The sequence below is a fragment of the Loxodonta africana genome, chromosome 26, assembly GCF_030014295.1.
Source record: "Loxodonta africana isolate mLoxAfr1 chromosome 26, mLoxAfr1.hap2, whole genome shotgun sequence".
Lineage (NCBI taxonomy): Eukaryota > Metazoa > Chordata > Mammalia > Proboscidea > Elephantidae > Loxodonta > Loxodonta africana.
The window spans coordinates 6,491,656-6,519,332 of record NC_087367.1 but is presented as its reverse complement, the minus strand read 5'-3'; the positions used below and the strand labels follow the sequence as shown (position 1 = coordinate 6,519,332).

At 42.8% G+C, this 27,677-nt stretch overlaps 1 protein-coding gene across 1 annotated transcript; it reads left to right on the top strand.

The window, feature by feature from the left end:
- Nucleotides 1–132: 132 nt before the first annotated feature.
- Nucleotides 133–27,102, top strand: CFAP36 (cilia and flagella associated protein 36). The gene is made up of 10 exons (XM_003417597.4): nt 133–381; nt 7,768–7,832; nt 8,512–8,613; nt 16,688–16,802; nt 20,348–20,435; nt 22,990–23,041; nt 24,849–24,951; nt 25,826–25,965; nt 26,138–26,287; nt 26,936–27,102. The coding sequence occupies exons 1-10, from the start codon at nt 267–269 to the stop codon at nt 27,035–27,037; spliced, it is 1,032 nt and encodes a 343-aa protein (XP_003417645.1). The 5' UTR covers nt 133–266; the 3' UTR covers nt 27,038–27,102.
- Nucleotides 27,103–27,677: the final 575 nt, after the last annotated feature.

Genomic DNA, 27,677 nt, shown 5'->3' with positions numbered 1-27,677 from the left:
GGAAACGTTCTTCAAACGCCCCTGTCTGAGGCGCGCAGACTCCCGGGAAGATGCGTTCGCTTCCGGGCGGCGCCTGCGGCGACTACGCGCGTTGCCATAGCGACCATTTTTACGTTAACCCGTTTGCAGCTTCCGTCCAGGCGTCGGGGCAACAGCCGGGGCGGCGCTCCCCCAGTCCCGGGAAGCCCTCTCCTCGCCCTTGGCTCCCGCGGCCCTAGGGTCTCAGCAGGCTCGGGGGTGCGGGCGCCTCTCGGCCTCGGAGCCGGATGGCTGCGGAAGAGGAGGATGAGGTGGAGTGGGTGGTGGAGAGCATCGCGGGCTTCCTCCGAGGCCCGGACTGGTCCATCCCCATCCTGGACTTCGTGGAGCAGAAATGCGAAGGTAAAACCGGCAGCGGCACCGGCGGTGCTGTCTCGGCTGCTCCCAGCCGCCCTGGGCAGGGACGTGGTCCGCGCAGGCCGTCTCCTCCTCGGCCCCGGCCCAGGACCCTGCCGGCCACGGTCAGAGCCTGGATTGCAGGAAGGGGCTCTCCGTCCGGGGCTGCAGTGGGGACCCGAGTCCTCGCCCCCGGCCCAGGCCCCCTGCCGGCCGCGGTGAGAGCCTGGATTGCAGGAGGGGGCTGCAGTGGGGACCCGGGTCCTCGCCCCCGGCCCACGCCACCTGCCGGCCGCTGTGAGAGCCTGGATTGCAGGAGGGGGCTCTCCGTCCGGGGCTGCAGTGGGGACCCGGGTCCTCGCCCCCGGCCCAGGCCACCTGCCGGCCGCGGTGAGAGCCTGGATTGCAGGAGGGGGCTGCAGTGGGGACCCGGGTCCTCGCCCCCGGCCCACGCCACCTGCCGGCCGCGGTGAGAGCCTGGATTGCAGGAGGGGGCTCTCCGTCCGGGGCTGCAGTGGGGACCCGAGTCCTCGCCCCCGGCCCAGGCCCCCTGCCGGCCGCGGTGAGAGCCTGGATTGCAGGAGGGGCCTGCAGTGGGGACCCGGGTCCTCGCCCCCGGCCCACTCCACCTGCCGGCCGCTGTGAGAGCCTGGATTGCGGGAGGGGGCTGCAGTGGGGACCCGGGTCCTCGCCCCCGGCCCACGCCACCTGCCGGCCGCGGTGAGAGCCTGGATTGCAGGAGGGGGCTGCAGTGGGGACCCGGGTCCTCGCCCCCGGCCCAGGCCACCTGCCGGCCGCTGTGAGAGCCTGGATTGCGGGAGGGGGCTGCAGTGGAGACCCGGGTCTTCGACCCCGGCCCACGCCACCTGCCGGCCGCGGTCAGAGCCTGGATTGCAGGAGGGGGCTCTCCGTCCGGGGCTGCAGTGGGGACCGGGGTCCTGGTTGCAGGCCCTAACACAGCCCCGGGACATAGCAACCCTGTGCCCGGCCTCTCAGCCCTCCCCGCACGTCTGTCCTGGGCCTGCTTGGGATGGGCTTCGGCTACTTCCCCAGTGATTTGACGGGAGAAGCATCAGTGTTCTCCGAGGCCCCGCTAATCCCTAGTATTTCAGCCTGTGTAGCCGGCTTAGGAAATGAGTGATGGTTTGCCCCCGACCAGCAGCTGATTGAGAAGGAGGGCTGTGATCACCTCCAGCAGGCCCAGGGCCGGTGTTGGATCCCGGTGGCTTGTATTCCTTTTATTGAGATCTCTGACACTTAAAAAAAAAAAAAAAAAAACCCATTGCCCGTCGACTGGATGCCGACTCATAGCAACTGACACTTGGCCATGCCAAAAATGAGGAGTACCTTCCAACAAAGAGTATAGACCCAAAACCCACTGCCACCGATCAACTCCAGCCCTTAGCGACCTCATAGGACATAGTAGAATTGCCCAATAGGGTTCCAAGAAGCATACTGCCACATCTTTCTCCCTTGGAGCAGCTGGTGGGTTCCAACCGCTGACTTTTTGGTTAGCAGCGAAGAGCTTTAACCACTGCGCCACCAGGGCTTCTAAGAATATAGACGTAGCATAATATTCTGTGTGAGGAAGGGCACCTCCTGTTGCTGACTGGTTAGCACTTGGAGTTCTGCATTCAGTTCTTGGAGACAAATTGGATCCCATTCAAGGAAAAGAAACCAAAAAATGCTGACATGTGAATGAGTACCCAGGTGTTATACAGGTTGTTTAGCGTGGCAAGACTTTGAAGGTAGTAACATCCAGCGGTCATTTGAAGCACCGTCTCACGTTGGAGAGATTAGTCTTGTTTTGTAATGGTCAGTTGGGGAGGGCTAGGATCAGTGAGTACAATCTACAGGGAAACATTTCTATGAAGGAAGTACATCGTAACTGAACGCACCCAAGATGGGTTGGCCTTCCTGGGAAGGTGATGGTTCCCCAGGCCCTGGCCGTGTTTTTAGAGTAGACCTGACAGTCACTGACTGGAGATGTTATATAGGAGATTCAGCTATCTCATGGTTGATTATTCCGGATGACCTTTTAGGAGTCCTTTCCAGCCCTACCAATTCCCTGGATCTGGGCAAGATGAAATTTAGATGGACATAGAATCTATTTATTGCATTCTCAGTGCCACAATGAGAATTCCAATGGTAGTTATTAAGTGTCATTTTTGTAAGATTTTTTAAGAAGTTCAAAAACAAAATTATCTTTCTTTGTACATCTTTTAAGAGTTTAAAACGCTGTTATGAGACTGATGAAGGACAAGGAAATCTGACCTCCTTTAGGAGGAAGAAACCCTGGTGGCACAGTGGTTAAGAGCTCGGCTGCTAACCAGATGTTGGCAGTTTGAATCCACCAGCCACTCCTTGGAAAATCTGTGGGGCAGTTCTACTCTGTCCTCTAGGGTCGGTATGTGTTGAAATCCACTTGACAGCAAAGGGTTTGGTTTTCTGGTTGGTTTAGGAGGGAGAAGAAATTATGTCACCTTTTGACTCTATTTACTCCCCTGAGGCTAAGTGGGGGGAAAAAATTAAAGCATAGTTCTTTTGGTAATATCTAAAGGAGCTACATCTCAGCAATAACACATCTGATTGTGTAATTTCTCAGGGAAGCAGTAATCCCCAGCTTTACAAACATATACTGTAAATGAAAACAGTGTAAGTATTGGCTATAATTGCAGCTGGGGCCCTGGTGGTGCAGTGGTTAAGAGCTCAAGAGCTCGGCTGCTCACCAAAAGCTCGGCAGTTCAAATCCACCAGCCGCTCCTTGGAAACCCTATGGGGCAGTTCTATGCTATCCCATGGGGTTGCTGTGAGTCGGAATTGATGGCAACAGGTTTGGTTTTTTTTTTTTTCATGTTGCAGCCGGTATATCTTCTTACATAGAGACGCCAGGAGAAATGGAAGTAACATGGCCAGTGACACTTGGAAGATAGTTTTATACTTCACTGGCTTTGGGTTGTCAGAATGCTGTTCGCTACCTCAGATAATTTAAAGATCAGTTTTGTACAGCCTTGTTAAATCAACACTTATTTCAGCAAACATGGAGTGTCTACTACAAATGAGTCCTTGGGCCAGAAGCTGGGGATAGAAAGATGAATAAAACAGTCCTTGAGCTTGGGAAGTTTATGGTCTAGTGGGGAAGATAGGCAGGTAGACAGAATTTAAATACAAAATGGTAGGTGCTATACTAAAGGTAGACATATGGTGCCGTGTGTTATGAATTAGAGGAAAGGATCTAACTGCCTAGAGGTTGGGGAGTAGGTAACAGGTCGTGGAGGAGACGTCCCTTTCCTTGTGTCTTGAAGAGTGGCTGGGAGAGAAGAGGGGAAAGGCCAAAAGACAGAAGGAACAGCTTGAGCAAAGGCCAAGAGGTTTGAAGCAGTGCGTGTGCTATGTTTGCAGGCATTTCAAGTCGTTGGATATTGGTAAGAGTGCAAAGTTTGGGTTGTGGAATGGTGGAGATGAGACATGAGACCCAATCTTGGAGGGTCTTGACTGCCTTCTAAGGGTCTTGCACTTATTCTTTAGACAATGAGCAGTCATTGAAGAGTTTTAAGCCAAAAATTACAGACGTTTGTTTTGCATTTTAGAAAGATCGTTCTGGGGGCATTAAAGTTTGTTGTTTGCAATTCAATTTGTCCTGTTTCTCTAATTAGATTGTAGCTTCTTGAAGGAAAATATATCTTTCTAATCTCCTGCAGCATCTCACTCATGGGATCATTGGGTAGACATTTGTTTTGGTTTTCTTTATTTTAAAGTCATTATTGATCTGTATGTAACAAAAATGACCTAGTCATTTTCAGTAGTATTTGTGTCAGCAAATATAAAACACTCTGGAGCCTGCTGTAAGAGGATTTAAGGTTTTAAAACTATTAACAATAATATTTTGTTAAAAGTTTACAAAGAAAATGTTGCTTTATATTATTGGTTAAAAGTAGCAAATTAGTGTTTGTCTCAGTATCAGGTAGACCTTAAGTAGGAGAAAAAATTATTTGCAATTAACGCAGCATTTTTTTTCTTTCTGTTGTAGGGTAAAGTAAAATAATGAAGTATTGAGGTACATTTGAATTTTAAACAGTAATCAGATTTTCTCAGTGAATTATTGTATTTCTTCTAAACAGTAGTTTCAATCTTGAGAGTTTTTTTTTTTTTAATTTTTCTAAAATCTCAGGATTGGTTTAGTGGTTGTGGGAAGTACAGTGTAAGATTCATGAACAAAATATAGTTGCCTGCTAGAAATTCAAGGATCAAGAAGGAGTATGCCTTGGTGTCTAGCCTCAAGAGTCACTGGATGAAGAATTGGATGAGCCTTTGAACAAGTTTCATAGCTGATGCTGATCTCTTGGGACTCTCTTCAAAAGCAAAAGGCATAAATTTTTATCTGTGTGTATTCTTTTCTTTGGACTACTTATTAAAGGTCAGTGTTAAATCCTATTGTGAATAGCAATTTATAATCTATGAAGTATTATCTGAGAAGTATTTGAGCACTACTAAAATACAATGATGTCCTTGTATAAGTCTGTGGGAACGAGAATTTAAAAAGAATATCCGGTTTGGACAGGTATAATTATGTGTGCTTAATGTTATCAAATGCACTATTTAGGCACTGTTTAAAAACCTCTTATAAAAAGCTGTCATGGTAACGAACACATGAAGAAATGCCTGCAATCATTAGCCATTAGAGAGATGCAAATCAAAACTACAATGAGATGTACCATCTCACCCTGGAAATAATGGCATTGATCAAAAAAAAGTAAACAATAAATGCTGGTGAGGTTGTGGGGATATTGGAACTCTTATACACTCCTGGTGGGACTGTTAGATGGTACAACTACTATAGAAAATGGTTTGGTGCTTCCTTAAAAAGCTAGAAATAGAAATTTCATACAATCCAGCAATCCCACTCCTGGGTACATATCCTAGAGAAATAAGAGCTGTGACAGGAATAGACATATGCACACCTGTGTTCATTGCAGCATTATTCACAATAGCAAAAAGATAGAAATAAATGTCCATCAACGGTTGAGTAGATAAACAAATCATAGTATATACATACAGTGAAGTACTATGAAACGATAATAATGATGAATCCATGAAACATTTCACAGCATGGATGAATCTGGAGGACGTATGCTGAGTAAAATGAGTCAATCACAGAAGGACAAATATTGTATGAGACCACTATTATTAAAAGTCAAGGATAGGTTTACACACAGAAAGAAGCATTCTTTGATGGTTACCAGGGATGAGAGGGGGAGGGAGGGAGATCATTAAATAGATAGTAGACATGTGTTAACTCTGGTGAAGGGAAAGGCAATATACAGTACAGGGAAAGGCAGCAAACATGACCAAGGCAAAGGAATACCTGATAGGTACACAAGAATAAGTGGCAAATACAGTAAATGCCGTAACATATCTAATCCTGCAATGACTGTAATAACAAACAGTAATTTGTGAGTGGATACATAGGTAGATATGTATGCCAAATAGGTGTGGGAGGTTGTAGGGGAGTACACCTGCATGCCTGTATAGGTATGGTTGTGGATGTTTCTACATGTTTGTATGTGCTACATGTATATTCACATATATAATAGAGCATGTGGGGGCACAGTGAGGAAAATTCTTGGACGTAACCAAACATCTCAAGAGACTGAGCTACTGAACTTGAAGGCAAAGAACCACAGTCTTGGGGGACATCTAGGTCAACTGGCATAACGTAGTTCATAAAGATAACTACGTCCTAGGTTGGTGAGTAGGATCTGGGGTCTTAAAAGCTTACGAACGGCCATCTAAGATACAAGTATTGACCTCTTCCTGTCTGGAGCAGAGGAGTGAAGAAAACCAAAGACTCAAGGAAGAGATTAGTCCAAAGGAGTAATGGCCCACATGAGCCAGAGCCTTTTCTAGCCTGAGACCAGAAGAACTAGATGGTGCCTGGCTACCACGACCCACCTCTGTGACCAGGAACACAATAGAAGGTCCGGGTTAGAATGGGTGAAAAATGTAGAACAAAATTCAAATTCATGAAAAGACCAGACTTGCTGGCCTGAGACTAGAGGAACCCCTGAGACTGTTGCCCCAAGACACCCTTCAGACTTGGAACTGAAGCCCTTCCTGGAGGTCACCTTTCAGCCGAATAATAGACTGGCCTAAAAAATGAACAGTAACACCCGTGAGGAATATGTTCCGAAGAGCAATCAGTTATACAAGACCAAAAGGGCAACATTTGCCCGAAAGCAAAGATGAGAAGGCAGGGAAACTGGACGAATGGAAGCAGGGAACCCAGAGCATAAATGAGGAGACTGCTGACACATTGCGGGGTTGCAGTCGATGTCACGGAACAATTTGTGTATAAATTATTGAATGGAAAACGAATTTGCTGTATAAGCTTTCACCTAAAGCACAATAAAATGTTAAGAAAAAAAAAGCTCTCATGGTGATTTTCTTCCCATATTTTGAGAATTGGTTTCTGATAAAAGCTGTAAGAGATTTTTTATTTTAACTTTTTATTACCCGTCATCTTTGGGGAGCAATGAAGCGAGAAGTTATTTTCTACATTAGGTCACTTGCTTTATCTGTTACCAAGTAGACATGTTCAGATTTGTTTATTCCTTCAGGCTTTTAAGACCTGTTAAAGGAAAGACTTTGTGGGTGAGCCTAGGTTTTGGTTCCGGTGCTCATACACATGAAAACTCTTTATTCTCAAAAGAATCTTTTTTTTTTTTGATCCCAAATGCCTAGGTTGCTTGTCCTTTTTGAAGAAAGGATTATTACTCACATTGCATTTTAAGATATTTAAAATAATACTAATAGTATTATTTATAGTATAGAAATCCAGAAGCACCCTGGGGAGTAAAGGAGACTGGCTTGTAGGGGAAGTATTTCTCTGTTAAAGCTGAATATTATAACCTGAATATTCAAGTTTTTCACGACTTTTAGTGTCAGTATATTTAATTTATCATTACCAAACTCTACTTTCTGTAGTGAAAGTTGAGACTCATGATCTGATATTGAGAAAGAACATTAACCGAGGTTGACTAGTAACACATGCACCCTTCATAAGTCCAAGAATTCTGCATTTCTAACAAAGAAAACCTGAAAAGCTGACTGTATATCAGTTCTCATAAACTATTTTCCAAGAACTTTAGGACTTAGGAAGTGGTATATGTAGCCTAAATATTTTAAAATATACCTACTGGTATTTTCAGATGTCCTTTTTATCTAAAGGTATCAATTAAAAAAAAAACAAAAAACAACAACCAAGAATTGGAAGCTGAAGACCTAGGCTATAAGGATGACATTTCTATTTGTAAGGAGTAGACTTCTATATTTGCGTTAGTCAGATAACTTTTTTATTTTTTACACTGTGTGCTATTTTTCTCTTTCATTTAGTTTTTGATGATGAAGAAGAAAGCAAATTGACCTATACAGAGATTCATCAGGAATACAAAGATCTGGTGAGTATTTTGTTCACTGATTAGAATAATATTATTTTTAGCTTTTTTAAATAAAAAAGGACTTTTCCATTAAAATTCTTTAATTTGACAGAAATCAGATATACCCTCATAATGCTACCAGTTAAAATGAGATTCTGAGGGTTCTCTGAGCTTCTCATTCTTATGAATTTTATCTCTTTTACTGTAGAATCTTAAGGAATATACACATATATATATTATTTATTTTGTTGTTGAGAATATACACAGTAAAACATACACCAATTCAACAAGGAATATTTTTTTTGACAACGATTATAAGGGACCTTGCATCTCATCTTTAAATTTTATTCTTGTCCTTTTGCTGATGCATCCAGGGAAGTGTTAATTCTTCATTTAGCCCTGGTTGTCTTGTGATTTTTAAAAATGCCTCTGGGCAGCTGAAGTGTTATGCCACTTGGAGCTTCATAATCCTCACTTACATTATTTCTGGTAGAGGAAATAAAATTATTTTATGTGATTCTCTAAAATATTTTAACTTTGTTTTTCTGTGAAAAATAATGTCACTGCCATGTGACATAATATGTAGATTAATCATTGTCAGCAAGCTTTTGATTATACTTTTCTAAGCTAGATATACAACGTGAGAACTGTCAGCTACAGTTTTTCTATGTTAATTATAAAAGTTAAACTTTATCTGCAGGTTGAAAAGCTGCTGGAAAGTTACCTGAAAGAGATTGGAATTAATGAAGATCAGTTTCAAGAAGCGTGCATGTCTCCTCTGGCAAAGTCTCGCACATCACAGGTTTTGGCTTTTGTGTTTTCTGCTAACCTATAGTTTTTACAGAAGTACCCAGGGTTTCACTTAAATTTGTATGTTTTTCATCCACACTCCTTTCATTCAGGTATGTAAAGTTACACAGATGGTCCAAGTATAATATTTTAGACATTGTGGGAGGCAAAGAAACAATTCATCCCATATGGATTCATTTTGGAACCACCTGGAGAAATGATAATCTGAGACATTAATGAGCTGGTGCCATTACAAATGAGTTTTCTGAACTGAGAACTACCATACGATCACAGGATTTATCCGCGCTCCCGCTTTGTTTTTATAGATCTCTGGTAATCCTGTCGTTAGCCTTTTTTAATTGTAGCAGATCCATGGTCCCTAGTTCTGGGGCTTCCTTTTGTTGGAATCCCTTTCATTGTCTCATTAGCCCTGCAGTGCTGGAATGAAGTAGCTATTATGTGTATTTATTTTTTATTGAGGGTTCGTGCTAGCTGCTGTTGTAGGCACTTGACACGTATAATCCCATTTAGTCTTTCTGACACCCCTTAGAAAATGGGCACAATTTTGCTTCCATTTTAGAGACAAGGAAACTAACCACAGAGATATACAGCAATTAGTTCAAAGTCCACAGCTAATAAGGAGAGCCAGGGTAGCAGCCCATGCAATCCAGCTGAGTTTCGTGCCTGGAGGCTGCTCCAAGTTGCACCTTCTCACAAACATGCTTTGGTTTCCCGTGGTCTACCAAATAAACTGGAGTTCCTTACTGAGATGGGAGTCAGGATTGTCTGTGATCTGACTGCAGGTTCTATTTTCAGCCTCCGTCTCCTCTCCTCTGGTAGCTCTCCAGGACGTTAGGTACTACAGTCATTCCTGGCTGCTTGCTCTTGTGATTATCTGAGCACCTGACCTCGCTCATGCTGTTCCCTTAGCCTGGGAGGTCTGCCCACACCCCTCACCGTCCTGACCCTTCCTGACCTACAGAAATCCTTCTCATCAACAGGGCCTGGTTGATGGCAGCTTTCTGAGCCTCTCATCAGACCAGCACTCATTCTACCTCACTAGGCGCTTTTACACTGATAGTTTTGGTACCCTGCCCTGAATTATCATTGCTTACACATCTTTTTGCCCTGCTAGATTTGAGTCCTTTGAGCTGCTTCTAGTCATCTTTGCGTTCCTAGCATCTGACCAAAAGAGACGAGAATTTAGTTCCTAGTAGGTAGTTTTCAATAAATCTTTGTTAATTTGAATTACCTTGTTAATGTGGCCTAAGGGAGTTGCTTTGACTGGTGTTTAACCCATCACTTCCTGGCATAGTTCTTTTCAGCATAGCTTCTGCTCATTTAAAAGTTGCTTTTCTGGTTAAATCTTTAATATAACATAACATTTAAAAAATAACATTTAAATGTTATTGGTGCGCTCACACTAATGTAAACAAACAGCTGATTTTTGTAGCTAATGATCCGGTAAAGCACAAGCTGCTTTACTGTTCAGTGGCCTTGGTGGTTCAGGGAGGCGTTGATGCTTCAGTGGAGTTCTCGCCTGCCCTGCAGGAGGCCTGGGCTCAGTTCCCGGCCAGTGTACCCCATCAGCCCCCACCCATCTGTCATTGGAGGCTTGCATGTTGCTGTGATGCTGAACAGGTGTCCGTGGAGCTTTGTGACTGAGGCAGATTAGAGAGAAAGGCCTGGCAATCTACTTCTGAAACTCAGCCAGTGAAAACCCTGTGGATCACAACAGTCTGATCCGCAGCCAGTCATGGGGATGGCGATGGCGCAGATGACGTGGGACCTGGCAGCATTTCATTCTGTTGTGCATGGGCTCGCCATGAGTTGCGGGCCGACTTGATGGCAGCTGACAACAACAACCATAGTTTTATTCTAAGAAATAACAGTGCGCTTATTTTCTTCTCTTTTTTAGTTGAATAAGAAGAATTTGATTGAAAATTATCGACCAGTATTTCCGTTTCTTTGAAGACATTGATGTTTGTTTTCCTCATTCATCAGGAATACACTTTTCTGCTTTTGTTACAATTCGCCAGCTTCCTATTAAGCCGTCACAAATGAGCCTGAAGTGCTTCATGAGTGGAGATGTTCAGTCATAGTGGACGCACCCACTCATCTTTTATTTGCGTTATCAGAACAGCTTTAAATTATTTGTGAATGAAGATGTCCTGGGTTTTAAAATATTGTTTTCAGATCTGGATTACTACGTCTTTCTCTTTCATTGCTATAGCATACAATGCCTTTCCATTTATTTAGATTAGATTGGCAGTACAGCCTTGTTACATACCAGGAGGCAAGGCTTTTGAGCCAGACAGACTTGAGTTTGAGTTGTAGATCTTCCATTTCCTACCTGTACGACATGGGACAAGATTCGTAACCATTCTCATCCTCAGCTTCCGCGTTGGTAAACTAGGGTAGCATCTACTATGGCAGGTTCTTGTGAAGCTGAAGAGAGAGTGGACGTGAAGCATTTAGCACAGTGCCTGGCATCTGTCAGGTGATCTATGAATGGAAGCAGCTTTTAATTAAGGTAGCTATTTTGGTAGTTGATTAGCAGCATACTAATGGGGCCAGGGTCATGTGTTCAATCCCCACGTGGACTAGTTAGCTTTGTTCTCTTCTGGAGCAAACTCTTAGCACCAGACACCTAATGGAACGTCATCGAATCAGCACTAGGCTGTCACCATTTTGACAGAACAGCCCAAAGTACGTTATTTCCTGCTTTGCAGCAAAAATGTAATCTTTATACATAGAATCCTAAGGCTGATTCCATTGTGCCAATCCGGAGTGCCTAGAAATGGACTCAAGAAACCATTTCCTGCCCTGGGAAATTTAGGAGGTAATTCTCGTTTTATTTAAGCTTGGTTTGCTTTGCTTTTGGTGTTTTCCGTCCAGCTGCCAGCTCCCACTGAATCGTGCTACTCAGGCAGACTTGCAGAGTCCTCTCGACTTGGTCTGCTCCTAGTTAGAACACTGGTCCTGGTGTAGTTTTTGAGTCTTTTCTTGTGTTCCCGTTAAAACCGGCAGGAGTAGCAAGGAGTGCGTGAGATGAGGAGCCGTAGGGAAAAAAAAAACACCAACCTTCTAAGAGCGTATTTTTCAGTTATGTATGTATAGTTTCTTAGACAGTGCCGTGAACTGGGATACCCTTCTGAACAGTTCAGAAAATCTGATGATAATGTGATAATAAGAGAGATGTATTCTTTCATTTGTCTTTAGCTCATCTTTGGGATTTGGTGTCTTTTCCAGCTGAAATAGGCCAAAGTGAGTTCCTTATTGCTTGTGATTTTTGGCCTGGCTAAAGCCTGTCCTTGATTCCTGTCTATGGCAAAATCCAGGGACTCACATGTAATAACAATCAGACAAACAGTATTTTTGGATTGGTTTACTTTGCCTTTTATGAGATAGAAATGAACACTCCCACAAATATTTTTGTATTTTTGATATAATAATAGTGGTTTGGGGAAATTGTGCCTTTCATTTCAGTAATTTTCACTGTTGAACTGATAAACATGTGGTGTTATCATTCATTAAAAAATAATAGGATAATTAATGTTATTTTGTGCGAGTGCTTATAAGATTTTTAAGTGATTTGCTGAAATATTATTTTTATATTAGATATTTCTTGTTAGCTTAAGTACTAATAGCTTTTTTTTTTTACATTGCAACTTTCTTGGGATATAATTTGCATGCCATAGAATTTACCCACTTAAATGTTCTTGGTATATTCACAGAATTATGTGGTTATCACCATGATCACTTCGACACATTTTTATCACTCTAAAAAGAAATCCTAAACCAACTAGCGGTCACTCCGTATTTTCCCCCAAACCTCTTTAGTCCCTGGCAATCACTAATCTACTTATTTTGTCTCTATAGATTTGCTTATTCTGAACATTTCATATAAATGGGATCATACAACATGTGGTCGTTTGTGTCTGGCTTCTTCATTTAGCGTGTTTTCAAGGTTCATCCATGTTGTAGTACATATCAATACTTCTTTCCCTTTTTATGGTTGAATATTCCATTGTGTGGATATGTCAAAGGGGCCCCAGTGGTGCTGTTCTCTTCTGTCCTGTAGGGTCACTGTGAGTCGAAATCAACTCGAAGGCACACAACAACAGCATGGATGTATCAACATTTTATTTATCCATTCATCTATTAATGGACATTTGGGTTGTTTCTGCTTTTGGCTATGATGAATAATGCTGCTATGAACATTTTTGTCTATAAGTTTTTGTGCGTGTTTATGTTTCATTTCTCTTGGGTGTATACCTAGGAGTGGAATTGCTGGGTCATGTGATAATTCTGTGTTTAACCTCCTAAAGAGCTGCCAGATTGTTTTTCAAAGTAGCGGTAACGTTTTCTTTTCCCTCCAGCAGCGTATGAGAGTTCCAGTCTCTCCACATTCTTGTTATTAACAGTCTTTTTGTTATATCCATCTTAGTGAGTATGGAGCTGTTCAGCTCTGTAGCACATGAGGTTGTCATGAGTCAGTCGACTTGATGGCAGTAGTTTGTTTTTTCAGTAGTTATGAAGACATTGTGGTTTCGATTTGCGTTTACCTTGGTGGCTGATGATGTTGAGCATTTTTTCATGTGCTTACTGACATTTTTATATATATATGCATATATATATTTGGAGAAATGTCTATTCAGAGCCTTTGCCTATTTTTTTAATTAGTTGTTTAACTTTTTATTGAGTTATAAGAGCTCTTTAAATACATACTGTAAGTACAAGTCCCCTATCAGACATACAATCTATAAAAATATTTTCCCACTCTGAGGGTTGTCTTTTTTCTTTATTGATGGTATCATTTGAAGCACAAGAGTTTTAAATTTTGATGAAATCCAGTTTATCTAATTTTTCTTTTGTTGCTTGTGCTTTTGGCATCATATCTCAGACAGCTTTGTCTAACACAAAATCATGAAGATTAACCCATATTTTCCTCGCAGAGTTTTATAGTTTTAGCTGTTACATTTCATTCTTTTCCATGTGGCTATCCATTGTTCCGCCACCATTTGTTGAAAAGACTATTCTTTTCACCATTAAATTTTCAACTTTGGCACCCTTGTCAAAAATCAGTTGACCCTAAATGTGAGAGTTTATTTCTGGATTCTGAATTCTATTCCATTGGCCTATAAGTCTGTCCTTATTCTAGTACCACACATTCTTCATTACTGGAGCTTTGTAGTAAGTTTTGAAATTGGGAAATGTGAGCCCTCCAACTCTGTTCTTTTTCAAAATAAAGTAACCTTGGCTATTCTGGATCTTCTGAATGTCTGTATGTATTTTAGAACAAGCTTGCCAGCTTCTGGAAAGAAGCCAGCTGGAATTTTGATAGGGATTACAATCAGCCTGTACACCAATCTGAGGAGTATTGCCATCTTGACAATATCAAGTCTTCTGATCCATGTGATGCCTTTCTATTTATTTAGGCCCTCTTTAATTTCAACAATGTCTCATAATTTTTAGAATATAAGTTTTCCACTCATTTTTGTTAAATTTTTCCTATTCTTTTCGATGTCTATTGTAAATGGAATTGTTTTCTTAATTTCGTTTTTGGATTAGTCATTGCCATTGTCTTGAAATCCAATTGATCTTTTCTGTTTATTATTATAGTAAAAATATATCTAGCAAAAGATTTGCCAATTCAACAATTTTTACATGTATAGTTCAGTGACATTTATACAATTGATTTTTGTATAATGTGTCCTGCAACCTTGCCGAACTTGTTCATTAGTTCTAATCGTTTTTTGTTGAATTCCTTAGGATTTTCCATATATAAGATTGTGTCATCTGCAATGCAGATAGTTTTACTTCTTCATTTCAAATCTAGATGCCTTTTATTACATTTTCTTGTCTAACTGGTGACTAGAACCTCCAGTACACTGTCAAATAGAACTCTTGTGCTTGATCTCAAGGGGAAGTCGTTCAACCTTTCCCCACTAAGTGTAAGTTAGGTGTGCATTTTTCATAGGTGCCTATGTTACCTTTTTCTTTAGGGTTGCCGTAGCAGATTACCACAAACTGGGTGGCTTAACACAACAGAAATCTATTCGCTCACAGTTCTGGAGGCTGGAAGTCTGAAATCAAGGTGTTGGCAGGGTCGTGTTCTCTGTCTGAAGGCTCTCGAGTAGAAATCTGTTCCATGACTCCCTCTTAGCATCTGGTGTTGCTGGCAGTCCTTGGTGTGTGGATGCATCGTTCCAGTCTCTGCCTCTGTGGTCACCTGGCATTCTTCCTGTGTGTCTGTCTCTCCTTCCTCTCCTTAGAAGAACACCAGTCCTAGACTTCAATTTCACTTTATTACTTGATTCGCAAAAACCTTATTTCCAAATAAGGTCACATTCACGCATCTTTTTCGCTGACCCACTACTAAGCATGGTGTTGTTCTCCAGGGACTGGTCCCTTTTGATAACATGGCCAAAGTACGTGCGATGAAACCTTGCCATCCTTGCTTCTGAGGAGCACTCTGGCTGTAGTTCTTCCAAGACAGACTTGTTGGTTCTTCTGGCAGTCCATGATATATTCAATATTCTTCACCAACACCACGATTCACAGGTGTCGATTCTTCTTCAGGCTTCCTTATTCGTTCTCCAGCTTTCACATGCATAAAAAATGCATATGAGGTGATTAAAAATACCATGGCTTGGGTCAGGTGCACCTTAGTCCTCAGAGTGGCCTATTTGCTTTTTAACACTTTAAAGAGGTCTTTTGCAGCAGATTTGCCTAATGTAGGACGTCATTTGATTTCTTGGCTCCTGCTTCCATGGGCGTTGCTTGTGGATCCAAGTAAAATGAAATCCTTGACAACTTTAATCTTTTCTCTGTTTCTCAAGCTTATTGATCCAGTCGTGAGGATTTTTGTTTTGTGTTGAGGTGTAATCCATACTGAAGGCTGTAGTGTATTCCATTAATAGCTCTTAGTTCTTCTGACTTCAGTCTTTGAAATTCCCAGGGCTCCTGATCATCTGTTCTTGACAAGGCTTTCTGAATAGAGTCAGATCTGATTTCACAGTCCATCTGTGCTACTCGATTGACTAGTGTGTCACTGAACAGCTTGGAAAATCTCCTTATGGTGATCTTAATCTCCTTATAGTGATCTGGGAGGATGCTTAATGAGATTAATTAGCCTAATAGATTGCCTGCTAGCACATCTGGTCCTTTTGTAATTTCAGCAAATATTTATTATTTTCTATGTGTAGTACACTGTTCATGGTTATGGTCTGGCAGATGTGCTTGCCAAGACCTGAGTTCTCTGAAATAGCCTATCTGCACATTTTCTCAATGGAACGACACAAATGCAGAGAATCACTTACACGTTTAAGCCTATGGTATGATTAAGTCAAAGCAGAGATAACGGTGGAAGAACCCTAGGCCAGGTGAGTGTGAACATGGACATGTTTGGATGCGTTTGAATTCATCAAAGTCAGATTCTCAACGCCTGGATGTTCGTTTTTTGTTAATGTGCTCTGAGGTAGATACTTCAATTTTTCAAATATGGTATACTTCTGTTTCACCTAGAAATGCTTTTATATCATAATTTCTAACTCCACCTCTTTGTGAAACTTTCTGTGCGTAGGGCAGCTACCGCTCTGCTCTTCATTGCTGATAGCTCAGTACACTTATTGTCCAGACTCCATTTTGGGGGCATTTAACTTTATTTAGATATTTTTATTAAGGAATCATTTTGTAGTTACTGATTTACCATTAAGTAAACAGTAGGTTTCAAGTGAAAGAATATAAACTTAGTAGATTATTTTGGCTAGAAAACAAACCCAGGTACTAAAGTGGTTACGTTAATAAAAGAAGCCAGATTCCCGGGTGGTGTTTTGGAGTCATTCAGCTCTGCCCGTTGGGAAAACATAGCACTGTCAGCCTTAGCTCCCTGGGGGCAGCGGGTCATGAGCGTCAACCTCTCGAGAACCCAATCTTAAAGACTTTTAAAATAAAATCATAAAATTGCCTTTTTTGAGTCATCTGATCTTAACGTACCATTTTGTGCTGGAAATGATATGCATGCGTGGGAAGCAGTTTAAAAAAAACTGAATCTTCATTTAACCTATAGTTTCTCTCTACAGGCCATTTTGCAGCCCGTTTTGGCAGCAGAAGATTTTAGTATTTTTAAAGCAATGATGGTCCAGAAAAACATTGAAATGCAGCTGCAAGCCATTCGGATAATTCAGGAGAGAAATGGTAAAATGTTCAAGTTAGAAATTTTCAGTGCTAAGCGCATGTTTTGCATTTTTGACTATTCTAATTTAAATAGTCCTACACGTAACCACCTTGAATAATTTTATGTCAAGTCTGAGAGTCTGTGGCTGACTTAAGAGGTGAAAGAGCCAAACTTGTTGATAAGCGTGTATTTGACATCTGAAGGAAAGCAGAGCAGAACTCGATCGAATGATAGGTTCGGTCTCAGAGAGCCCGATTTTCTGTCCAGCCATTTGTTGATGAAATTCAGTAATTTTGAGCGATCACAGTTATAGTCACTTAGAGAGAAGGCAACACGTTTTCTCCTGCTGGCTTATCACAGTTAGGGCCTTGTAGGGAGTGGTGGATCTTACACTTCAGTAAGCATCCGAAGCACGCAGAAGGCTTGTTGAAAACGCATTGATGCCCCCCAGCTTTTTTCAGTAGTCTGGGTTAGGACCCTGATAATTTGCATTTTTAACAAATTCCTGGGTGATGCTGAAGCCGCGGCCCTGGGACCATGTGAGAACCACTGTTAGAAGGCAGTGGACAGATACGGTCGTCCCAGCGTTGGGTGGAGAAGAAAACAGAACCCAGAGTCCCAGCCAACCTTCGTTGACTGTATCTCTTCCCTGACTGCTTCATCTCAGTCTCGAGCTCTTCCTGCTTTCGTTCCCTTCTTAGGTACCTGAGCTCTGTTAGACCTCTGGACTCAAAGCATCTGACTTCCCAGCCACACTGCTTGTTATTGCACCATCTCCCTTTCAGCTCGGATCCTTACCTCTGTTTCAGACTTTGGCTTTGGGAGCTTGACCAGTGTTCCTTTGCTCAGTTGATTGCCACCAGTACTCTTCACTGTTCTATAACCTGTGTAGCGGTTTGGCAGCAGGACTTGCCCGTTGATTGTTTCTTGCAGATAAGAGAGCTGTGTGTATATAATTCAGTTGTATTATTTGCTCTGCAAGGTCTGGAACGTGCAGCAGTAGGTGCAGGGCAAACAAGGGTATTGCAGGGCCTTGTAGATTCTGCTCGCATTTGTCTGATGTGAGTAGCAACTGTTCCTTAGAACCAGCCACACCATAACCATCCCCCTAAATCCTGAGAAGCTGCCCCAGCAGGAAAAGAGCTGTTGTTTGTGGACAGGAGCTGACCCCATTCAAGAATGCGCGGCACACTGCTGTCGATTTGGTGTAAGTAAGTTTGGTAAGCAGTCCCTTTCTCTTTGTCTTTCTACCATGGTTTTTGCTCTAAAATCCTTTCTTCTGAATTTTTCCAAAACTATGCTTTATTCTCACCTGTGGGATAATGAATTTGAATCTTTTTACATCGATAAATTTTGTTTTCAGGGAATCAGTTTTGATGAAAGAAGTTGTGAGCATGACACCGACACTATGTATGTAGATTTCAGTTTGGAATTTCACTGGAAACTCGTTTAAATTTTACCGAAAAGATAACAAATGCATACAGCTTGTATCAGCTGGATGCTTCAAGCTGCCAATAGCAGAAAACCCCAGTAAAAATGGGTAAGCAGTAAGATATTATCATCTCACAGATCAAGGAGTCCAGAGGAAGGGACGAAGGAAGGCAGGTCCAGGCCTGATGAATTCAGTGGCTCGGTGATGTCATCAGGGACCCTGCCATGTCCCATGGCTCTACCCTGTCGTTCTCAGCGTCTTCTCTTGTGATTGCTCTCTGGCAGCACTGCAGGCAGACTCCACTCAGCAGTGTCTCGTGAAGAAAAGGGATGTTTCCTCCTGTACATCTCTGGTTAGCAAGATAACACTTCAACGGAGGCCCCCAGGAATTTTCCCCTCAGGCACAGTTGGTCAGGATTAGGGCCACACATCCTTCTCAAGGAGCCCTGGTGGCACAGTGGTTAAGAGCTTGGCTGCTAACCAAATGATCGGTGGTTCAAATCCACCACCCACTCCTTGGAAACTCTATGGGGCAGTTCTGCTGTGTCCTACAGGGCTGCTATGAGTCAGAATGGACTCAATGGCAATGGGTTTGGTTTTTTTGGTATCCTTCTTAAACATCTGGCAGGGGGAATGAGACCATTCCGCTTGGTTTAAACCAATCATAAGACCATCTGGGGGCCAGGGGTACGCCTCTAAAGTATTTGGCTGCCTGATAACTACACAAAACCTGGCTTATGTTAGCAGGGGAGGGGGAAGGGAGTGATGTGAGTAATGGACGCTGTCAAACCACAGGGCCGGACAGTTCAGTCGTGGTTACACATGAACCAATACTTAACTTCTGCCTCAGAGTTATTAATATTTGTATTTAAGAATGTTGCCTAAGTTAGATTCAGGGAGAGTACCTTATAGCTCTGTTGATTGTTCTTAAAGTTACCATTTGAAAATTACCTTGGTGGTGAGAAAACTCAAAGGTGCTGTGGATTCTGGGACGTGTCTTAGCAAAGAATTATGGGAAAATGCACATCAGAGCATTATTTTGATGACTTTATTCCATACTGTTGCCTTGCTCTTCCCTTAGTACTTTTATTTTTCCTTAGCAAGACTCTTAGGAGATTACTAATTTTACATCTTTCAATGAAGCAAAAATGCACTTAAGATGAGTGGATTGTAGTAATGTTTCCTGGTTGTGATGTTGTACCAGTTTGCGAGATGTCACCATGGGGGGAAACTGGGTAAAGGGGATCCAGGATCTCTCTGTTCTTTTTACAACTGCATGTGAGTCCGTTACCTCAAAATAAAAAGCCTAATTAAAAAAGGCACTGAAATGTCCCGGGGATCAGCGTAACAAAGCAACTTGAGAGCGGCACTGAAATCTCCAAGTCACGTGTGGCCAACATAACTGGAGGTACAAATTGATAGACATGCTGATACAGCGGGAGTGTCGTATCCGCGGATACGAGAGAACGCTTACTGCACCTCGGGGGTCTAGGTAGTAGAGTCAGTTCAGGGGCACTGAAAACCACTGACCCGGCCTGAGGGCTGTGTTGCCCCGGCTTGAGGTTGCTAAACTGATGACTGACCAGAAGTTCCAAGGGCAGAGATTGTCTCATCCTTCCTTATGTCCCCCAGAGAGCCTAGCACCATGCCGTCTGCGTAGAACGTAAGCAGGGCCCTGTTTTGCTGTAGCTGTAATATGAATTCAGAGTGTCAACATGCTATTTCAGTTAAAAAATTATGTTTTCTTTTTGAACCTTTTTGCCACTTAAAGAACACCCTTACAAGCACAGTTGCGTTATTAACCTCAGCTTAGTGGCTTCAGCGGTTTATTCTCAGGTAGTACAGAACAACAACAGCAGTAGCTCGTGTTAATTAGTTGATATTTGCCGTATATTATTACTGTTATTTTAAATAGGTGATACAAATAACTCTAAGAGACATTTCTTGGTAAAATGGTTGCTTTTTTTTTTTTTTTTGTGGGAAAGGTCCTCTAAAACCAAGAGCTGATAGCTTCGAACATTTAAGAGGTGGATCTAATGAAGTAATTTGCACTTTTTGATGAACTATAGCAGTGAGAAGTAGAGGTTTTCAGTGGAACTGATGTTCTTCTATGTGGTCTTTGGTTTTGAACAGGTGTGCTACCTGACTGTTTGACAGACGGTTCTGATGTGGTTAGTGACCTTGAACAGGAAGAAATGAAAATCCTGAGGGAAGTTCTTAGGTACCCTTCTTTAATTATCTTTTGAATGAATCAATAGTAATATTATAATATGATCTGCATATGCTTTTTGCCCCAAAAGTATCGTGAACCAATCAAATATCTAAATTACCCACTGAAACCAAAAACCAAAACCAAACCTGTTGCCATCAAGTTGATTCCGACTCATAGCGACCCTACAGGACAGAGTAGAACTGCCTCATAGTGTTTCCAAGGAGTGGCTGGTGGATTCGAACTGCTGACCTTTTGGTTAACAGCTGAACTCTTAACCACTATGCTACCAGGGTTCCATATTAGCTACTAAAGACCATGAAAATGATTTGTGAATTTTATTTATGTATAACTGTGTATATATTAGGAGCCCCTGGGTGTCTCAGGTAGTTAAGCACTCAGCTGCTAATGGAAATGTGGGCATTTTGGGTCTACCTAGAGGTTCCTTGAAAGAAAGGCCTGGCAATCTACTTCCAAAAGGACAGCCGTTGTAAAACTTATGGAGTCTCTGAAACATGTAGGGTTGCCATGAGTTGGAATCAACTTAATGCAGCTGGTTTTATGTATAAAATTTCTTAACAGAAAAAATGATTTTCAGATGACTTGTACCCGATCAGCCCAAGTGGGAGGGTCTTCTTCCACTCCCACCATAGAAATAGGAAACTAGACCCCTTGGGAACGAGTTGGCAGTAAGGCTCCCCCTGCCCCCCCATCCCTGGAAAGGGAAGAACAGTGACCTGAGCTGAGCAGGGTGCCCCATGGCCCAGTGTTGGGGAGGCTCATCCCAGATGTCTCACAGGAGGGGGGGGGTGCCCAGACTCCCACAGACTGAGGAGCTGGAGGGATGGCAGGTGGGAGGTGTCTGTCCCACGTGAGTGTGTTGCCATCTCCTCGCCCCAGTTACACGACTCAGCCTGGCATGGAGCATGCCGCTCAGTAAAGGGCCCACACGGAACTGGGAAGGTTAGCAGACATTTCTTTTCCCGTGGGCCTGTTGGCCCTGACCCCCGTGGGAGTTTTGGGAGGGAGGGGAGAACATGTCTGATGTATAAACCTCCCGGGGATGTACTAGGCTGAGGACAAAAGGATGCCTGCAGCCACTGTGTCACCTGCAGAATGGGGCTTTGGCCTTGCAGGCCCATCCTCTCCAGCTGTGCTGCGCAGTTACACATGACCCTCTTCTGGCTCCTCGAGTCTCCCCACCTGCCCCCTCTAGTCTCCCCACCTGCCCCCTCTAGTCTCCCCACCTGCCCACCGCCACAGCAGAAAAGAGGGGTGCGCTTAGAGGATGGGCCTAGCTGGGAACTGAGAAAGGAGCCTTGGGAAGTTGTGCCTAATTTCAGGGGATTTGAGTGGTTGTGGGGAGGGAGGGAAACCCTGGTGGCGTAGTGGTTAAGTGCTACAGCTGCTAACCAAAGGGTCAGCAGTTTGAATCTGCCAGGCGCTCCTTGGAAACTCTATGGGGTGGTTCTACTCTGTCCTACAGGGTCGCTATGAGTCGGAATCAACTCGACGGCACTGGGTTTGGTTTGGCTTTTGGGTTGGGGAGGGAGGCAGCCGTGCTGCCCTCAGTGGTCTCCTGAACCCAGCCCTTTCCTGTGGACCCTGGTTCCCCTGGCCAGGCAGATCCCAATACAGAGGGCTTTGGGATTACAGGTGTGAAGCGGTAAGGGTATTTGGTGGTAAGTTTAGAGGACTGATAAAGTTTTGAATTGGATTGGTTGCACCTGTTGATTGATTTGGTGGTCTGATCAGCATTGTACTTTTAGATTTTATTTTCTAAGAGTTTTTGAGGAAGGTGGCTGCTGTGAAGGAGTCCCTGGCTGGCATAAACGATTAAGCACTGGACTCCTAACAGAAAGGTTGGTGGTTCAAACCCACCCTGAGACGTCTCGGAAGCGAGGCCTGGCGATCTGCTTCTGAAAGGTCATAGCCTTGAGAACCTTTGGAGCAGTTCTGCCGCACACTTTGGGTCGCTGTGAGTTGGGGCTGACTGGATGGCAACTAACAGCAGCAACTACCACGGATGAGATGGCCAGGGGACTTAGTGACCAACGTGTGTGAGACCTGATTTAGTGTGTTCCTGAATCACACTGCTGCAGCGAGCACTTTATGGAGCTGACAGGGCTGGGGCACAGCAGCATCAGAGGAGCAGAGGAGATTTGCAATGGCTCAGAGGTCAGCGGAAGAGCTAGAACGAGGGGGGACATTGATCGCACCAAGAGAGGTATAACTGACCTCAGGAGGGAGACCAGAGGCCGTGTTCATGGGAGTCGTCATTCAGATTGGAGTTTAGGGTTTCCAGCCTGTTCGTCTTTGTTTAGCTCCAGGGGTTAGTCACAGTTCATGAAGAAACGGGTAAACCTGGGTTTGTTGTTAGCAATGACACTGACGCCTGTGTGTCTTTCCTGGTTGATTATAAGCTGCTGTAGAACAAGGCCTGATCATTGTTTCTAATATCCCTTAGGTGTATTGTAAGCTTAGGTTTACCTGTGGGCTGGTTGAATATTTGTTCTTTGACCAAAAAAGAAAATGTACTTTTCGACCCTGTGTTTGTATATTTCAGAAAATCGAAAGAGGAATATGACCAAGAGGAAGAAAGGAAGAGGAAAAAACAGGTGTTTGCAGAGCACGTATATGTAACAGGAGTATTTCATGGCACTTAGGTCTTCGTAATAGCAGAAGTATTTCAAGGCTCTTAGCTCTTCCTAGTAACACGAGTACTTCAGTGCTCTTAGGTCTTCCTAAATTTAGGCCTAGTTTTGGCTGTTAAAAGTTTAAGCTTACGTAGAACTATACAGTTCCTCAGAGTTTTCCTATTTTCTTAGCAAGTCTAAGCATTTATATTTAACTTCTACCTAAGAAGAATTCATTTCTTTCTAATTCCTCTTAGGTTATAACTCATCCAGCGACCTACCTTTTAAATTCCATGATAAAGACCACAATTATTAATTCCAAAAAAACTGTAATAGCATTTTTATATTTTTGGAGACTTCTTAATAAAAATTCCCTTTCATTTTATGAACAAAAGACTATTAAGGAAAATATTTTACTTTCCCACGTATGACTCCCTTACCATTGCGCAGCAGCAGCCAGCACTGCTACAGAAGGTCCCCGTGGCCCCTGACGTTACCACCTCAGGGCGGAACGCTCAGCATCACAGCCCTGGTACGTGGTTCTCCCGCTGAGAGCCATCGCTGTGGAGCGCCTCACGTTTCCTCAGAGTAAATTACGGTCAGGGAAGCTCCGCTTGCTCCTTCCTCTCCCCTTTGCTAGCTGCTTCTCTGTGCATCTCCCTGATGTCCCTGAAAGGGAAGGGGGCCTAAGTATAACCTCTGTCAATCACCTGAATGTCATTTCCTTTTCCCCTCACGCATCATGGCAACATACGTGCTCCTATCATCTCACCGTTAGCTTCTTTGAAAAATCTGTCTTACTCCAAGGTACTCAAGTGCAGAGCAGAAGAGAGATATTTTAGGATTAAGAGGTTATTGAGTAAATCTCTTTTTAGTAAATGGAGACAGAGTTCTTAGATGTTAATAAATATTTTTTTAATATAAAGGGGTAGAACAGAAACCAGTTCAAAACTGTTATCAGAAGATGGTAGTACTCTCGGATTTATAAGCAAACCACATTAGGTAGGTACATCAGGCTTCTATGTTTTAGGGGCATATGATTGTTTTTATGGGCTTTTTCCCTTGACTTTTTGTTATGGAAAATTTTAAGCACACAACAGTAAAGAGGGTAAAAATTATGAACCCATGTGTCTAGCATGTAGGGCGTACGCTCTAGATATCCATGAATTATCTAGTAAGCCACGTTGTGATGGGGTTCCTCTATTTTTAAGGAAAAATGAGTATCAGTTTACTTAGTTCTTTCCAACACTTAAATGATTTCTTCATTTTAAATACACTATTCCATTTTAGAAATAGATATTAATCTATTTGTGCCAACTTTAGGCATTTCAGAGTAGGACTTTATGGATTATTTTAAGTGGAAAAACATCTTATAATTCAGTGGTTTGAGTTTTCCTGGAGTATCTCCTAGGGTTGTGATGAAGATCACGTGACTAATGTGAGTGAAGCCTGGGTTTGAACCCAGTTCTAGCTAAGTCTCAAGCCCTAACCATAACGGGCACCCTTACCGATGGATGACCTGAGATAGAATGTTCACCTACCTCATTTTTATAAAATAGGAGATTATAACTTTGGAAATATAGAACCTTGTGTTCATTATGTATTCAATAGACAGGTTTTTCTTTTCTTTTTTTTTTTTTTTAAATTAATGCCTTTGGAGTAGTGAATTAGGTGAAAATAATCTAAAATGCTTTTTGTTTTTGTAATTCTGGATTTCTGAAGTTATGTGAACTAGGTGAAAATAATCTAAAATGTTTTTTGTTTATTTTGTAATTCTGGATTCCTGAAGTTATCGGAGGCTAAGACAGAGGAACCCTCAGTACATGCTGGTGAAGCTACAGAAATGAGTAGTTCTCAAGGGGGTGGCGAACACCTGGCACCCCCAGCCCTGGGTAAGGTTGAGGTGTGCTGAACCTTCTCTAATGATCTGAATGTAGGTTGCGCCATTTCTATGTATGTCCTTTCTTATCTTACTCTGCTTCCTTTTATAGCTCGTATACTCACACTGAAAATGTTTTATTTAAAAAAAAAAAACAAACTTTACAATGAAAATGGCAGTTTAAATGTTAATTGCCTCTCCTGGCACAGTTACCCCAATGCTGGGAAATACTGAGCTCTGCTGTTAGATGTCCTTCCAAGTTCTCCTTGCTTTAGGAATCTTTACGTTTTATTAATGCAGTGACAGGGTTTAGAGTTATCTTCGATATGTAATCACGAACAAAAAATTATTGATAGTAATCTCATTTACTCTTTCAATACAGAAAATGGTAGCTTTACATTAGTTGTTTTGAAAATACAGGGTCACTTAGTTTTTACCTGCAAGCAAAAGTTTTGAAACCAATGACATCACAGTGAGGAAGAAGTGTATCGTTGATTTGGTTTACCACTCGGAATCGACTTGACGACAGTGGGTGTGGTTTGGCAAGCCTGTATTTCATTTTAGTATAGTTCTAATCATTAGACAAGGATTCTATCTTTTACAGTACCTTGTAAATAGTAGCCGATCAGTATTTGTTGAATTGTCGTTACTCATGACGTAAGAAACTGTAAACCTTTAAAAATATTTGGTAGTATTGAAGCTCCTTGAGGGCAGACTGTTTATCCTTCTCTCCCAGTGCCTGGCACAGTGAAGACACTTAATAAAAGTTGACTGACTGGCTGTGAGAAAAGACAAGGATTAATATTAGCTCATTCTGGTGAACCTAGCCTAATATTTAGTATTTTCTTATAATTTTCTAATTGGTCTCATTATGTGATTGCTGTCAGAAGTTGAAGTGCATTTTGCTAATCAGTCAGCACAACCCTTGGCAAGAAAGCTGGAAATGCTGCCTGAATCTTCCTTCCTCCCACAAAAAGGCCTGAAGATGCCTGGCTTGGAACACACGAGCACGGAAGGACCAATAGCTGTAAGTAAGGGACACAGCTCAGGAACTCTGAGCAGACTGACAGGGCGAACAGCGGTACACTTGGCGGTGTTGTGGCCTTGAACTCAGATTTCTAATTGAATCCGTCAGAGCATCTGTGCCACTCATGGTGTAGACTTGAATTTACATAATCTTCTTCTCTTACGTGATCCAGAGTCTATCAGTGCTCGGGACAGAAGAGCTGAGGCAACGAGAGCACTATCTAAAGCAGAAGAGAGACAAGCTAATGTCCATGAGGAAGGACGTAAGGACCAAGCAGCTAGAAAATACTGAGCAAAAAGGAAGACCTGCTGGGGAGGCAGAGGTATGACTTGCCTCGTAGCCTGTCAGAATCTGCAAATCTTAGTATCAGAATATGTGCAGAAGAGCATCAAGAATGAATTTTGCTGATAGACCCATTCATTCTAAATCTCCCTGCTAGTGCCAACAGCTGCTAGGTCTTTTCTAGGCAGTTGGATAACTGTGATAGGATTCTGTCAGGCAGAAGTGGTAGCAGCTTCATACATGTTTTCTTGTTTCTTGCTCCTCCCGCCTCCCCACCCCTGCCAAGTGCTTGTCAGCAACTGTCTACTGAAGCGTGTGAGATACTTTGTAGAGCAACATCAGGACCCCAACCACCTCCTCCCAAGAGGCTCTCCCCAGAGATTTTACAAAGAGATATAGGGAACCCAGTCTACATCGGGAGCCCTGGTGGCACAGTGGTTAAGAGCCTGGCTGCTAACCAAAAGGTCAGCAGTTCCAATCCACTGCTCCTTGGAGACCCCATGGGGCAGTTCTGCTCCGTCCCAGGGTTGCTGTGGGTTGGAGTCTACTGCACAGAAATGGCAAAGTTTACCTCTGGCTTATCCTCTTACTGAAAATATCCCGATCTTTATTCATCTGAGACAGGATGTTGGAACTTTTAGACAGATGAACCCATTTTATACTGAAGCCGTCTTTTTCTTTTTTAAAGGAAATGACAGAGAAGCCAGAAATGACAGCAGAGGAGAAGCAAACATTACTGAAGAGGAGACTCCTTGCAGAGAAACTTAAAGAAGAAGTTATTAATAAGTAATAGTTTTATGAAACTATTTAGCAAAAGAGCAGCTCAGATTTTAAAAATAAATTATTTAATCCTTACACTGAGCCTGTTAGTTTCAAATACTTGAGTTTGAAAACGCCAATGTTAGCTTATCATTACTATTGTAAACCCTGGAAGTGGAGGGTGGTGGGGAAGACAGCTCCTTACGCTGACCAAACCAAAAAATGCTTCGCTGGCGACTCTGACTCGTAGCGACCATGGAGGACAGGGTAGAACTGCTCTGTAGGGTTTCCGAGGCTGTAATCTTGATGGAAGCAGACTGCCACATCTTTCTCCTGAGGAACGGTTGGATGGTTTGGACTGCAGACCTCAGCCAAGCAGTTAACCACTGTCCCACCAGGGCTCCCTGATACTGACCAGTTTGATATAAATTTCTGGATCCCACTCTCTTGGAGAGAGGGTATACAAACTAGTCCATAGAACATTCATCCACTTAAAATTGGTTACTTCCTACCTGTGCACTGTGCTCTGTGCTAGGTTCTAAGCACCTAGTGGTCAACTAGATGGACAGGGTCCCCACCCTCACGGGGCTAGTGAAGAAGGCCCAAAGAACAAAACTTGAGAAGTGCAGAGTGGCCTAAGCCGGGCTGGCCACCTTGAAAAACTGCTGTGT

Coding starts and splice junctions, on each gene's coding strand:
- CFAP36 (XM_003417597.4), top strand. CDS start 267: ATGGCTGCGGAAGAGGAGGATGAGGTGGAGTGGGTGGTGGAGAGCATC. Junction 382..7,767: donor CGTGGAGCAGAAATGCGAAG/GTAAAACCGGCA, acceptor TCTTTCATTTAG/TTTTTGATGATGAAGAAGAA. Junction 7,833..8,511: donor ATCAGGAATACAAAGATCTG/GTGAGTATTTTG, acceptor CTTTATCTGCAG/GTTGAAAAGCTGCTGGAAAG.